Source organism: Leucopleurus acutus (genome assembly GCF_964270905.1).
Source record: "Leucopleurus acutus genome assembly, chromosome: 5".
Classification (NCBI taxonomy): domain Eukaryota; kingdom Metazoa; phylum Chordata; class Mammalia; order Artiodactyla; family Delphinidae; genus Leucopleurus; species Leucopleurus acutus.
In genome coordinates this window covers 129,054,617-129,070,713 of record NC_139147.1, presented here as the reverse complement: position 1 = coordinate 129,070,713, position 16,097 = coordinate 129,054,617, and the positions used below count along the sequence as shown (strand labels likewise).

Here is a 16,097-nt window from a genome sequence, read left to right as displayed (position 1 = left end):
ACTTAGAGTTGGCTATTATGGCCAGGGGCTCAAAGCACAATGGAGAACTCACAAACATCGTTTCTCCCTCCCAGCAACTCCAAGTGCTAACATGGAGTCAAGTTCCAAAGCTACCTGAATTCTTTTCTAAGGCAAGTCACTTAGCTCTCCGCTAGAAGTTAGTGCCATGAGACCAGGGATCTATATCTGCTTTATTCACCAAAACATGTCAAGCCCCTAAAATAAGGCCTATTGTACATTCAATAAGTAATTGCTCAGCGAGTGATAAATGTTGCTACCCAAGGCAATCAACCAGGTGATGTCTAAGTGACCTCTCTTTCTAACATTCTATGATTTGAGTTTTTATCCAAAAACATACAAATCCCCCACCAATAACTAAAATAAATTATTTTGAGGATTATGTAGCATTTTCATATACATTATGGCAATATGATAACAGACATCCTGTTATACATCTCATATATGAGGAAACCAACACTCGGAAACATTAATTACTTGCCTACCCACATATAACAGAAGGAGGAGATGGACTTAAAACTCAAATATGCAGATTCCAAATCCAATATTTTCTCACACCATGTTAGCTAGTATAAACCCACATTTGTGCACATGTGCACGCATGCGTAGGTATACAACCTTAGTGCTTTTTCTTGAAATTAGACTAAATTCTCTCCTTTAACAAATAATCTAAGGAGTTAAACAACTTTAGAAAAGATGCAAACAATCAAAAAGATAATCCTTGGCCATTTCCACTTATGGACAAGATAGAATAACAGGACAAGATTAACCCTCTCGTCTGAAATTATCAAAAAACAGACAAAGTATATGAGAGTTCAGAAAGACAAAGACAGCTAGAGTACGTAGGACAAAGTACCAGAGAACAGAGAGCTACACAGAGAGAGAATTTCCGAGATCTGCAGAGGGTTGCCCCTCGAGCCTTCAGCTGAGTACTGATCATGCATAAGGAAGCTACACAAGGGCAGAGAAAAAATAAAAGGTTAACAGTGCATAGCACTTCATACATTTTGGAATATCACCTATTCCCACCAGCCAGACTGGAAAACCTCATGAGTCATAGGTCAATGGAGAAAGTACACGGAAGGGTCTTGACTCAGTAGTGGGGAATAATTGGACCTACACTGAGCACTGCTCCTGTCTTATCTAACAAGTCTTAAAAGCAAGACCTGAAAAGATCAAACTGCTTCCAAGTAACTTAACTGGTCCCAGAACAAAATGTAAGAATAATTACAGGAATACAAAAATATCCAGCACCCAACAGGGTAAAATTCATAATGTCTGCCATCTAGTCAAAAACTACCAGGCATGTAAAAAAGCAAAATAAGTAGATAGACAGACAGATGACAGATCAACTGAAACCAGCCCAGAACTGGCAGATGTTAGAATCAGCAGACATTAAAACAACTATTGTAACTGTACCCTACAAAAAGTTAAGTAGAGACATGGAAGATATAAAAAGACCCAAATCAAATTTCTAGAGATGAAAACTACAATGTACGAGATGAAAAAATACACTGGCTAGGATTAACAGCAGGTTAGAATTTCAGAAGGAAAGATTAGAAATTGTTTTCTGGTTTTTAATTATTTTTCCGGAATCTCTCTTGAATATTTTACATCCTTCAACTGTAGTGTGGACCAGCAGTCTGCTGAGAGACAGCTATGTGCCAAGCCATGAGGTAGCCGTAATGCAGTAGGGAAACTATAGAACATGATGGGTACAGTGATACAGATGTGTTTGTACATGGTATAGAGCTATGGAAACCAAGATGGGGGGCACCTTACCCAGAGGGGGGGTTCAGGGGACAGAGACTTGGGAAAATCAGGCAACTTCAAAGGAAATAAGCTATTAAAACTAATTTATTTAAACTTACATTCATAAGTTCAGGCCAATCCCCTTTTGGATAATAACTTAGCGGGCAATGGGAAATGATCAAGAGAATGATGACCCCAGTAAGGCACAAGATAGTGAATCCAAAAAAACAAAAAGAAAATATGATTCATTCATTTATTCATTCACTGAACTTTTACTGAATATCCTACTATATGCCAGGTACTGATTTAGGTGCTGGGCATACAGAGTGGAACAATATAAAAGGTTTCTACTCAAACAGAATTAGCCTTCCTACAGAGCGAGATGGAAACAACAAAAGTATAAGGTACTTAAAGGAAAACAGGGTGGGGGCTTCCCTGGTGGCACAGTGGTTAAGAATCCTCCTGCCAATGCAGGGGACATGGGTCCAAGGCCTGGTCCGGGAAGATCTCACATGCCGCGGAGCAACTAAGCCCATGCACCACGACTACTGAGCCTGCACTCTAGAGCCCGCGAGCCATAACTACTGAGCCTGTGTGCCACAACTACTGAAGCCCGTGTGCCTAGAGCCCGTGCTCTGAAACAAGAGAAGCCACCTCAGTGATAAGCCTGCGCACCGCAACGAAGAGTAGCCCCTGCTCACCGCAACTAGAGAAAGGCCGCACGCAACAACGAAGACCAATGTAGCCACAAATTAATTAATTAAAAAAAAAAAGGAAAAGAAAACAGGGTGACAGAACAGAGTGGCACTGAGGGTCAACCCTAGGAAGGCAAGGCTCTCTGAGGAAGTAACATTAAGCTAAGATCTAGAAGGCTCTAGCCATGTAAAGATCTAGGAGAAGTACATAAGGCAGAGCAACCATCGAATGCAGACCCTAGGGTGAAAAAAGCTTGGCACCAAAGGAACTAAACGGTGGTATGGTGGGGAGCAGGGACAAGGGAAGAAACAGGTGGCAGGCAAGAGTCTCTACATAAACATTCATTTAGAAATCAGGAAGATCTAAGCCTAGATATTTGGTATTTATGAATTACTGTTAATTTCTTAGGTGTGATAATAGTTATTACAAAATTTTAAAGAATTCCTATCTTTTAGAGATACATATCAAAAAATTTTTTACAAAATTTTATGTCTGAGTTTGCTTCAAAATAATCCAAGCAGAAGATGAGGGGGAGTAGGACAAGGGAGCAGATTGGGGAGTGGAGAAGTATAGACCAAACAGAACTGGCCATGAGCTGATAATTGTTGAAGCAGGATGATGGATACACAGAGGTTCATTATACTATTCTGTCTACTTTTGAATGTTTGAAATTTTACATAATAAATGCATTTTTAAAAGCAAACATTTAAAATATAAGGAAAGGTATTAATAAATATAAATGCCCCCCTTCACAGGGGACTTATTAGGGCTGCAAAATTATTCTATATGATACTATACTGGATGCATTTGTCAAAACCCATATAACTACAACAGAATAAACCTTAATGTATGCAAAATTTTTTTTTTTAATTCAGGCGGCAGGGGGAGTTGGATGAAGGTAATCAAAGAGTACAAACTTTCAGTTATAAGATAAATAAGTACTAGGGATATAATGTACATGATAAAGATAATTAACACTGCTGTATGTTATATATGAACACTGTTAAGAGAGGAAATCTAAGAGTTCTCATCACAAGGAATGAAATTATTTTTCTCTTTAATATTTTATCTATATGAGATGATGGTGTTCACTAAACCTACTGTGGTTAATTATTTCATGATGTATGTAAGTCAAATCATTATGCTGGACACCTTAAACTTACACAGTGCTTTATGTAAATTAAATCTCAATAAAACTAGAAGGAAAGAAAATCACATAGGAGGTCAAAGAATCCTAGGATGAAATATAGAATGTTAATAGATGCCCCCTTCCAGAACCAGCTTTTGAGGAATTCAGGTGTACCCATAAGCTTTCATCAGGGGGCCCTGTAAGGTCCTCAAAGTCTAAGAACCCCCATCACAGTGTGCAAAACTTAATATGTGTGGGATCCACACCCTTGTCTAGGAAAAGGCTCTAAGGCTTTCACAAAATAAGGTTGAGAACCACTGATATTTCTCTTGCCAGCAACTTCCTAGCTGAAAAGTGAGTTGCCATTGCTCTTAAACCTAATGGTAATATCTCACTGCCATCATTTGCCTACCCTGCAAGGACATTACTACACAGCCATTACCACAAGTAAATAATTTACCACCAGTGAATTTTACAACTCTGAAAGAAAGTCATGACAGGTACCCAAAAAAAAGGAAAGGTGGCAAATTATGTCTGTCTCCTTCACAGTATCACCTTATTGGGACTTCCCTAGTGGCGCGTTGGTTAAGAATCCTCCTGCCAATGCAGGGGACACGGGTTTGAGCCCTGGACCGGGAAGATCCCACATGCCACGGAGCAACTAAGCCCGTGCGCCAAACTACTGAGCCTGCTCTCTACAGCACGCGAGCCACAACTACTGAGCCCACGTGCCACAACTACTGAAGCCTGCGCACCTAAAGCCCATGCTCTGCAACAAGAGAAGCCACCGCAATGAGAAGCCTGCGCACCATAATGAAGAGTAGCCCCCGCTCGCCACAACTAGAGAAAGCCCGCGTTCAGCAACAAAGACCCAACGTGGCCAAAAATAAATAAATAAATTTATTATTTTTTTAAAATCACCTTGTTAAAATACTATATTTCATTTAATCTAAAATGCACCATTATTTTTTGTGCCACTAAGATGCCACTAAGAAAGAAAAAGAGCTGTCAATTAACTGATGATTCACCATTGATTGTGAAATGGTTCCAATTTCAGAGATGTTCAAATGTGAAAAAGCCGTACATCTTACAATTCATGCAACATGCCATTCAAAAATCTCACTGGCTGGGCCCCATCTCAGGTCTCCTAAACAAATTGCTCAGAGTAGGTATAGGAATCTGTACTTTGTTTAAGCCCCTCAGATGATCTAGTTAGATAAAGACTGAACTGTTAACTTTCAGAGGCAGCAGAGTAGAGAAGGCATGCACTTTAGAGTCATATAGCCCTAGACATCTCTGTGACCTCCAGCAAATTCTGTAATTTCCCAGAGCCTCAGCTTTATCTATAGATAAATGCCAATGCCATCTACTTCCAGTGGTTGATAAAATATAAGAAAATATGTGAAATAGTTGACACAGAGCAAGACATTTATATAAGAACATGTTCATTATTTATGAACAAGACACAACATATCTGTCTTATGAACAAGAATGGGACCTATTAAATTACTTTTCAGAAGTATTCTACCATTCAGCACTGTCACTTGCTGGGCATAGTTAAGTAGAATCAATTAATAAGTGTTTATTACTTAATTCAGCAATACACACTTTTGTTCTGGCACACCACATTTTTAGAGGTCCTACATAAATGAAAGCTGCTTAATAATATCTTGATTAGAAAACATTGTACTTGATGTACAATAACACAAAAAAGCACACTTTTAAGCATAATATAATTTCAGAGTAGCTAATGGCTCTACTTCATGTCAAGTTTTTGTTTTGTTTTGTTTTAGTATGTATAGCTGGCAAGTTTTTTCAGAACACTGGCATAACTGTGTTAAAACCCCAAAAGTAATGCTGTGGAACTTCTCAATTTGTGATGCTCAAAAAATTACCCACATGTTTCATTTGTTTCTAAAATGATCCTTAAAATCCAAACAGTGTTCCAGGCAGCACCTTCAGAACTGACTAGTCAACTCAGGATATGACTCATAGGGGACAGGTTAGCCATAACTGGACAGAGTTCTCCCACATGTGTAGCACGAAGAAGGAAAAAAAAACCTCAAAACCCACAATTGCACAATGTCTCAGTCTTGTTCTCCCAGTGAAGAACACATGGATTCAAATTAATGCTGCATCAATGCCACCAACCCTACCCAAATGCCCAGGATTAAGAGTGTGCTGCAAGGTGCTAACCCACCTCCACCAGCACCCACCTCCTCAAAGTCTGGGCAGTGGCAGGATATGCCAGACACCAGCAGAGAGGACACCCTCACTGCCCTCCCCCAAACACTTGGCCTGAGGTTGAAGAGGAAGAGAGGTGCTGGGAGGAGAGGAACAAGTGGCTCATCTCATCTTTCTTTTTCCTCAACCATTTCCCAAAAAGAGTCCTTCAGTTCAGCTGCCCAAATGTGAAACTCAGATTCCTCTGTGACTCCTCCCTCTTCTTTAGCCCTGAGGTGTCCTCCACTAAGTCTTCTCCAAACTCCCAGAAAATTCCTCACAAATCCATCCCACTCCCCCTCAACTGTCCTAGTTGATTCCTCTTACCAGCACAAGGCTGACTCTGTCCCATTTCCCAGATCCAGCTTTTCAGTCTTCAAGCCACCCTTTTCACTGGGGCCGAAGCTGTCTTTTCTAGAACCCAGTCCTATCTGTATACTCTCCTTTCCTAAGTTCAACAGTTCCTCATTACTTATAAAATAAACTTCAAATTCCTAACCTAACTGCAACCTACCTCCCAGCTTTATATTCTGCCACTCCCTGGTTTTGCCAAATTTTCTCACCTTAGTCTACTCCTTGAATTCACACAAATCTGCTTCCATACAGCTATGGCTTTGTTCGTGCTATTTTCTCTGCCTGACATGAAATGCTCCTCTTTTCTGTCTTTCAAGTTCATCCTTCAAGATGAGGCTCAAATGTCTCCTTTCCTGGAACACATTCCTGAAAGCCCCTAAGCCTCTCCACTCCCCCTCCTTCTACAGTCAAAAGTAATCATTCCCACAAAAACTTGTATCAATCAGCAGTATAACTCTTATCTCAGTGTTATAGTTGTAGATACAACTGTTAGTCTCCCCTATGAAATTTTGAGTTCTTCAAGAAAAGGAATTCAGTAATTTTGAATTGCCATTTTCTACCACAATATATGGTACTTGGTTGGGCTTCAAAAATTTTTACTGGACTGATTTGGGGAGCAATGATCTCAACTAGTATTGAACTGATTTTAAAAAAGATGTGAACAACGCTTAACTCTTTCAGAGGATATTTATTTTAACGGAGAGGCAAGTTATCCAAAGTGAATTTCTAATTGGTGTGAGGCAGAGTCTATTCTCAGAAGTCCCCCTGACTCCTACAGATTCCCATCACCACCATCACCGCTGCCATGACCAGTTTATATCATACCCCCCACCCATCAGCATCTTATTCCCACACCCCGTAGTACTGCCCCAGCCACAGACTGATTTCACCAGCTCTGGACTTCCAGGGAACTCAGCTATTAGAATTATCAAGTAGATAGAGAACAGGAGAGAATGCAGATAATAATCAAGACCACAGATGAACACATGTGGCAGCAGGCTTGCCGATTCTACTCCTTAAGCATTTTGGTTAATCACAGCTCCTCCAGAGCTGACAAAGAGGCAATATGGATTCCAGACTGAGTCAAGACCTGGCCCTCTATTCACTGCCCAAAGGGCCCCAGATCAGTCTTCATCAGTAAAATGGAGAAATGGATGCCTACACTGCAGCCTAAGCAGGGCCTGGGGACACAGGGATGCCACATAAAACATCTGAGGCTTTTGGAGTCTCTATACCGATGGACTTCTATCAAGACTGCATGCCCTACTACCAAGGAATGAGCTAGTTACATACTTCCTGCACATCTGTTTCCTCATCTATATTATGGAAGTAACAATACACACCCAAAACAGGGATTACCTTTGTACCTGACACAGGCAAGATTGCCACACGTCAGCAGCACTCTAAATTCAAGTGTCAACCATTTCTGTGACCACCACCACTACTCTTCCTAATACTGTTAGTACCAAAAAACTACACATCACCAGCTCTTCAATAGTCAAAGCCCAACCATTTACACACTATAGAATGACCACTTGCCTTTACCCCCATCCTCCTAGGAATCCTCTAAAATGACAGTTATGAAATCACAAAGACATTAAACCACAAACACAGAAAGGGAAAGAAGACAATGCAACATATAGTTCAACAAACTTTTGCAAGATGGGAAGCAGTTGAAGGAGTGGTCACTGCCTCTCAGAACCTCTGGAGGGACTCAGCCCTGGATGCAACAAGGGCCACTAAAGGCTGGCTTGAGGCTCTGGCCTGTCAAAGGGGGAGCCTCTGATGAGGGGCATTCAAAGCAGTTGGGCCCCCAGGTCCAGCAAGAGACCCAAAGTTTTTCTGAAAAAACTGAACCACAGAGGCTGGTGTACCACCAAGCACACCAGAGGCAGCAGACTGCAGGTGTCTTCTCTGCAGACACTGACCAGTCCCAAAGAAGCTGTGAAGGTGCTGATATGTGTGTGTGCGGGGGGGGGGGGGGGGGTCCCAATGAAATGTTCACCCACATTCCAAGGGAGGCCAATAGACCACCCACCTACCCACCCACAAGCTTGCCCTCCCCTAATCAACTTTTCAGCATCTCACTCTTAATTATAGACAGCCAAGGATCAACGGATACTGTCTAAATGAACAGAAAAAGAACTCTGAAATGAACAGGCACATTGGAGGAAGCAGAAGAAATATTTTAAAAATGTTAAACATACAGAAAAAATTAAAAACAACAAACACATGCCTCAAAGATAAGTGAAGATAATACATCCATAAAATTAGAATAAAATGAAATGGAAATGGAAACAGAAAACAAAGAGTTCTAAAATTTAAAATCATCATTAAAATTTTAAAAATAAAAGAGCTTGGAAGACAAAATTAAGAAAATTTCCCCCTCTTCCCACCTCCAAACATAGAGATATAAATAAGAGGCAACATACGTTGAGTATCTGAAGATCAATTCCAGAAGATTCAATAACCAAACCAATAGATATCTCAGAAACAAACAAAACAAGTGATGGGTAGGAAATCATCAGAAGGAACAGACATTTTTGAAAACTGAAGGATATGAGTCTCTAGATTGAAAGGTCTCACTAAGACTAGAGGGACCACAAACAGAAGGAAGGACCCACACCTGAAGCTGATAAAATTACAGAATTTTTTTAAAGACAAAGACCCTAAGCTCAAAAAACAGAAAACAAACAAACAACAACAACCAAACAAAAAGAAAAAAACACACAAGGAAAAAAAGGAATCAGAATGATTTTGGATTTTTCATCAGAAACCCTTAAAGCCAGAAAACTGTAAAAATGCCACCAAAAATCGGGAAAATATTTTTTTTTCTGTCTAATATTCTAAATTCAGCCAAATCACCTATAAAGCATGAGGATAGGATAGACACCTTCAGACATATAAGGCTTCAAATTATTTACCTCCCATGCAACCCTTCTCAGTAAGCTACTGAGGATATACTTTAGCAAAATGAAGCAAACAAAGAAAAAGGAAGACAGAAGATCCAGGAAACAGAGGCTCCAAGACAGGAGAGAAGGGTACAGTATGTGCAGGAAAAATAATCCTACTGTCCCGATTGGAAGAAGAGGATGGAAGGCTCCAAAGCAGGGAGTCTCTAAGAGGAAACCAAGTGAAAGTGATAGATGATTTGATGTGTTACCCGGAAAAAAAATATCAAAAGGCATTTAACATATTTCTTGAAGTGTATGAGAGATTGTAGCCATAGATACAGAAAAGACTCAAAAAATTTATAGTTTATTTGCTCCAGGATAAACAATAACATACAGGAGAAGAAAACATAACCATGGGTCACTATTTAACTCACAAGTGAGTTTATATATGTGTGTGTGTGTGTGTACGTATACGTACATGTATACATATAATAATGTATAATAAAAATTTACAATATAAATATATACACAATAATCTAAATGCAGACTGCTGGTTTTACTAAAAATGATGTAGCTATATTGGGGGGTTTGGGCAAGAGAAGCGGACAACTGCTCAGTTATGATACTAGGAAGTGAAATGCTTATTCTACATTGATTTCAAAATATGAAAAGTAAAAAAAACAGGGAAAAAAAAAAAAAAGAGCTAGCTTGGGATAGTAGCTTCCACTAGAAAGTAGGGCCCGGAGGATAAAAAGGCCAAAGGCAGAAGACTGCTGTTTTTTCATTTGAGGTCTTTTAGCACTATTTGATTTCTTTTTTTAACTATGTGCATATATGAATTGGATTAAAACAACTTATTCTCATGTCAAGAACAATCAGTTCAATTTATAAAGATGTCACTACCAACTTTATTTATAAGTTTCATACTTGGAATTGCAAATTAATTGTCTTACAAATATTATAAAGTGATGGTTAGTTTCCCAAGTCAGCTTTCAGAAGGCATTTAACCCATAATGATACAAAAACATGGTACAAAGTATTTCAAGTAGTCTTAAACACCATAAGCATAAGAGTTCCTGTGGGAAACTGCATTCTGAGAAATCAGTATGCCTGGTATACATCTCAGCCCCACCCAATTGTTCTTCCCCAGCCGGGGGCAGCCAAAAAATAAAGTCAGAATAGATGAGGAAGATGGAAGGAAGGAGAGGACCTGGATCTGGCAGGATGGAGAGTCAAGAGACCCACTGTAACAGGTCAACTCTGTTTGCATTAGAGAAAATACTACTGAAGGTTCCCCTTGTCCCAGAGGTGGACCAAGGTTGATCAGTGAGGAAATCCTCCCTCCCCTCTTCCCAACAGCTCACTCCTGGGCACAAACTGGATGCTCATCAATCAGGTAACAAATACATCATTTCAAGTATTAATTAGCAATGACTTCTTTGCCACCATGCCATAATCAAACTTCTATATAAATATCTTTATTTCATTCAATGAAATTTGAAATTTGTTGTGGCCTATGTCAACACTATGTTTGATTATTTTTAAAAAAAGATTATTAAATGTGTGACCTTGAGCAAGTTAAAGTCTCACTTTCCTCATCTCTAAAAGAGGAATAATGATATCCACCTCACTGGGTCACAAGAAAATTAGAGGAAATAATGTGTATAAAACATGTACGAGGAAATATATGGCAGGCACTCAATCAATGTCAGCCTCTGGTTGTGCCATGTCCCCTACCTCAATTGGTTTCTTACATGTAAACAAAGTCACAAATTATATACACGCTTTTAACCAAAAAACCTTTACAAAACCATGCATAATACATTAATATTTTTAAAATTAATGTTATGAGTCAATTTATAAGCATTCATTATTTTTCCTAAACCTTAGTCTTGTTTCAAGTACTAATCCAATTTGCTGTTTTAACTTAGCTAAATTAAATTCAGTTAATTCCACCAGACTAAAAAGAGGATTATAGACTGGCAGGACATTACAAAAACACAGCATTCTTTGGTTAAAGGGGACAAACCCGTATATGTAACAATGTCTAAACAGCCTGCTTAAAAGCAGTTCCATTTTAACACTGAGTGGACGTCAGCAGACCTCAAGAAAGTCTTATAACAAAAAAATTGAATAAAATGACAGCTAATGGATGCTTAAAAGAATAATTTTCCCCCTCAAACAGTTAGACGCACCACAAATCTGAGATGAAATAAAAATGAAAAAAAAATGTGGTTTTCTGACCCATAATACACAAAAGAAAGTGAATGTATAGCTATCTGCAACTACCAAAGACTTCCCATTTGGGGCCATTTCTAACAGAACTTCCTCTAAGGGGTCATTTCCAGAATCCACAAAGTCACATTTTTCTAATTAATTCCCCAATGACAAAGCTAATTAGGTAGCACAGAACCACCAACTGACCCAAAGCCAAGTTCTCCTTTTCTTACAAGGTATTCTCAGTAGAAGAGTGGCCCAGAAATTCAGAATCAGTCCAAACTCCAACACAAGAACCAAAAAGGTACTGAAAAAGCTAAAAGGTCGGCTACCTGGAGATTCATTCACTGTTGTAAAATACGCTTATCGGTCCCAAGATTTGGAGACTGTCACGAACATGTACTGCCCTTATAACCAATCTCTGTCTCTCATTTAAAAACAAAACAAAACAAAAAACTACGATAACCAGAAAGTATGAGCACCGTAGTGTGGCCTCTACTGGGGCATCAAAACCACAGCAGATTTAACCTAAATAAAACGTAGATTTCGAGTATCCAAAATCCAGGGCCCTAGACTGACACGTTGAGGAAAGGTCAAAGAAACTTGGAGCGGCAGGGAAGAAGAGTCTGCCTCTAGGGAATAAGGCGAAAGGCTAAAGAGGCTGTAAGCAGGCTGGAATGGGGTAGATCTCCGGGGGCCGAGGGGTCCCCGGGTCTTTCCGCGACGTGCGGGGTAGGCCGGAAGGCTGGCCCAGGGCGGGGGCCGGGCAGGGACCACACCTCCCGGCCAGCAAGGCAGGCAAAGGCCGGGGCCCAGAGGCGACCCGGGGCGCTGGCGCCTGCCCGCCCGCGGTCCAGGTCGCGCGGACTGGGCCGCCGGCGGCCGGAAGCACCGGGGCCCGACCCTACCTGCCCACCCCGGCGCAGGCGGCCCCACTCACCGATAAGCCGGCGCACCTCATCCTCGCTCAGGTAGAGGCTTACGCTGGGCCCGGCGGACGCGGGAGGCAGCGCCGGCGGCCTCGGGGCAGGGGCGGCGGCGGCGCCTGGTGCGAGCAGCAGCGGCAGCAGCGCGAGCAGGAGCAGCAGCGGCGGCGGCGGGGCCCTCAGGCCGCGGGTCCACGGGAGGCGGCCCCGGCCCGGCGGCCCCGGCCGCGCCGTCCTGCGCATGGCCACCGCCGCCGCCGCCGAGGAGAAGCGTGGGCCGCCCGCCGCGCCGCCGCCGCCCACCCCCGGCCCCGAGCCCCTCACAGCCCCGAGCCGGGGGCGGCCGCCCAGCTCATCGCGCCGCCGGCCCGTGGCACCGTGCCGCCGCTTCAGACCGCCGGAGCGCGCCGCCGCCGCCGCCGCCTCCTCGGCCGCATCTTCCGCAGCGGGAGGCGGGCCGCGGTGGCGCGTGTGCACGCGCCGCCGCCGCCTCGAGAGCGCGCACGCACGCACCGCCTCCTCCGTGCGGGCCCGAGCCCGGCGAGTAGCGCTTTGGGTTTCCAGGTTCTCTGAAGGCGAGGGGCTCCCCGGTCACCCTGTAAAGGAGCCCGTCCCCGCCCCACGTTGTCACCAACCTGATGTTTGCTTGTCTATTTGTCTGTACCACACACACCCCCGCCCGGGATGGAGGGTCCAGGCAGGCAGGCCCGGGCAGCGCCTCCAGCCGAGTAGGCTTCCAGATTCAGGGAAATGCCTGGATGCGGCCGCTCTGATGGCAAAAGAGAAACATGCTTTTTATTTGGAGAGAAAAAGAGAAAATACCTTTTATCCTACCAACGGAGGTCAACATTAACATTTCTGTGTCTGTTTTGATGGGTATATACTGTATACTTTTACTTTCCAAGAAGATCTTGTTGAGCAAACTGCAAACTTTAACCTTATTCCTCCTACACATTACAAATTTTTATTTTTTATAATCGTTTTGCGTCTCTATAATCAACCTGAATTTGGGGCTGTCAACCCGTGGTCCATGCTGGACTTTGACAGCTCCCCCCCGCATATGAAGTTGCGTGCAAAAGTGTGTGTCTGCCTCTCAGTGTGTGCTGTGTGTGGGCTTGAGCACACACAGAGAAGTGATATGTACATCTCCTCATTTGTTCCAGGGAGTCCTTGTCCCTGAAAGACGTTAAGAATCACGGATACACCTCGTCTCTTTTAAAGGCCGACCAGCGAGCTGGTGCACCTCGTGACGTATTTATTGATGAGTCGCGGTCAAACCTGCTCCAGGTGCCGCCTCTCTTCGTGAGGTTTCCAAGCATCCCGGCCAGGCCTGGGTCACCTAGCCCCTGTGGGCAGCCTAGCCCCTGCCCTGACCCTATGCCTCCCACCAGGCCTGTGCCTCTGGGAACAGCTGCTCCCGGGCCAGACCCAGCTTCAGTGCACAGTTGCTGCAAGAGCAGAGAGGCCCTGGGAGGCTGCTATTTTTATCCTCTGGGGTGGGTGGCGGAAGAGCCGGGCTGATGAGGCGGGAAGTCCTGGAACTTGATTTCTCCTTCTCTACTGAGAGGGATGGATTGAGTTTAGAGATAAACCAGCCTTGATTTGTCAAGCCTCAACTCCCCAGCACAGAATACTGTGCCCATCATTCTACAGGAGGAGGCTGAGAAGAGGGTGAGGGCTGAGGAAAAGTGCTCCACCTGAGAACGATAAAGCCACAAAGGTCAGCAAAAATACTTCTCTTGGGGCAGCCACTGCTACTTATTAGGGGACCAGGGCTCTGTCAAGAAGGGCTTGGGGGGCTTCCCTGGTGGCGCAGTGGTTGAGAGTCCTCCTGCTGATGCAGGGGACGCGGGTTCGTGCCCCGGTCCGGGAGGATCCCACATGCCGCGGAGCGGCTGGGCCCGTGAGCCATGGCCGCTGAGTCTGCGCGTCCGGAGCCTGTGCTCCGCAACGGGAGAGGCCACAACAGTGAGAGGCCCGCGTACCGCAAAAAAAAAAAAAAAAAGGGCTTGGGGCTAGTAATGTGCTGTGTGAACAGGCTCTCAATTCAGACAGTAGGAGTTTTTTTAAAGGATGGCATCTTCCCGGCATTTTTTAAAATGACTCACAGTCCCCTTGTAAGGAAGCCCCTGTCTTCAAGGCAATCTCCTCTTATCAGTGACTTCTTGAGGGAGAGTGTGGTGTCAGCAGAGCACGGAACTGTCTGGCAGTCAGGCCTGGCTGGGCTCTGGTACTTGTTAGTGGTGTGACCTTGGGAAAATTACTTAAACTCTCTGAGCCTCTGGTTTCCTCATTTATAAAATAAGGGGGATAATGCCAGATTCACAGGGCTTTTACAGGATTTAATTGGAGAAGATGTCAGTAAAACACCTAGGCAGACACAGGAATGGGTGGGTGTCACATCCATTGTTGTTGTTATTATAATTAACCTCTTCCCTCTAATGACCACTTCCTGGAAATTTCATCACCAGTTATCTCCAACCATTCAGACCAGGGATCCTCAAGACCTTCATTCCAGGTAGCACCATGCCTGGCCCAGAGCCAAGCTCAAGACATTAATGCCAGGCATCATGGTTGGCCCAGGGATGCAGGGGTGACTAAAGAGCTTCCTTGAGGAGGTATGATAAACATCAATTGCACATTTTCATCAGTGCTAGGAAGAAAAAGCTAGTGGTTGTCAATGTTCCCAGACCAGCAGTAGTATCACCTGGGAACATTCAAAACTGCTAATTCCTAGGCCCCACCCCAGACTAACAGCAGTAACAACTTCAAGGGGTAGCAGCACACAGAGAAGTGGTATGCACATTGCATCCCTTGTTCTAAGGAGTCCCTGTCCCCCAAAGAGTATCACAGGCCCTCCAAGTGATGCCGGCCACTCTGTCAAGAAAATCTCAGCTCTACCATCTCTCTTTTGGACTCAGTTGCTGCTTCCCTGACCCCCTGCTTTCCCCTTATTCCTTTAGTCTGTTCTCAACACAGCAGCCAGAGCCATCCTGTTAAACCTTAGCTGGATCAAGTCACTCCCTGCCTCTTAGGCTGCCAATGGCTCCCTAATTCATCTAGAATAAAAGGCAAAGTCCTTACAAGATGTCAAGGTAGTTCTCATTCTTCACCTTCCTCCCTTTGTGTCCAATCTAGTCTTCTTCTACTCTTCCCCTACTCACTTAGCTCCAGCCACAGTGGCTTCCTTGCTGTACTTCCAATGCATCAGACACGATCCTACCTCAGGGCCTTTGCACTGCTGTTCCCTGTACCTGGAATGCTCTTCCTTCTGACATCCACATGGCTTCATCCTTCACCTGTTCAAATCTACACTCAAATGTTAACTTCTGAAGAAGATTAAAATTTTGACTTCCCAATACTTTAACTCCCCAGAGGGGGAACCAGTTCCCAGTCTCTCCTATCTCTGCAGGGTACTTGGTCTCACACAACACCCAACCAATCTCTGAAGAAGGAGTCCCCTCTCCTTCCTGGGTCAGGGTGTGCGTGGCAACTTTTGAAATTTCCCAATAAGCCTCAGTGTGAAAATGCTGGGAAGCCCTGACTTCAGCCTTCTGAGGTTTCTTTGCGTGGAGGAAATGAAGGCCACAGTCGTCATCCTGCTCCACCCACTGCCCCCGCTCTTGGTTTTGCTTGTCACTGTGGTTGACTTTACTCTCCTCCAGGAGACAAATTTCAGGCCCAGAAACTACCATCATCAGGACTTGTTTCACTGCTCCTAAAAAAGGCCCGCCTTGGGCTTCCCTGGTGGAGCAGTGGTTGAGAGCCTGCCTGCTGATGCAGGGGACATGGGTTCGTGCCCCAGTCTGGGAGGATCCCACATGCCGCGGAGCGGCTGGGCCCGTGAGCTATGGCCGCTGAGCCTGGGCGTCTGGAGCCTGTGCTCCG

General features: G+C 44.0%; 1 protein-coding gene across 1 annotated transcript in view; it reads right to left on the bottom strand.

The window, feature by feature from the left end:
* Positions 1 to 12,624, bottom strand: part of RYK (receptor like tyrosine kinase) — a 101,056-nt gene extending 88,432 nt beyond the window's left edge. Inside the window, exon 1 of the mRNA XM_082840073.1 lies at positions 12,224 to 12,624. Coding sequence (XP_082696199.1) covers positions 12,224 to 12,452 — 229 coding nt within the window. The 5' untranslated portion in view covers positions 12,453 to 12,624. The remainder of the gene's footprint in view (positions 1 to 12,223) is intronic.
* Between the last annotated feature and the right edge of the window lie 3,473 nt (positions 12,625 to 16,097).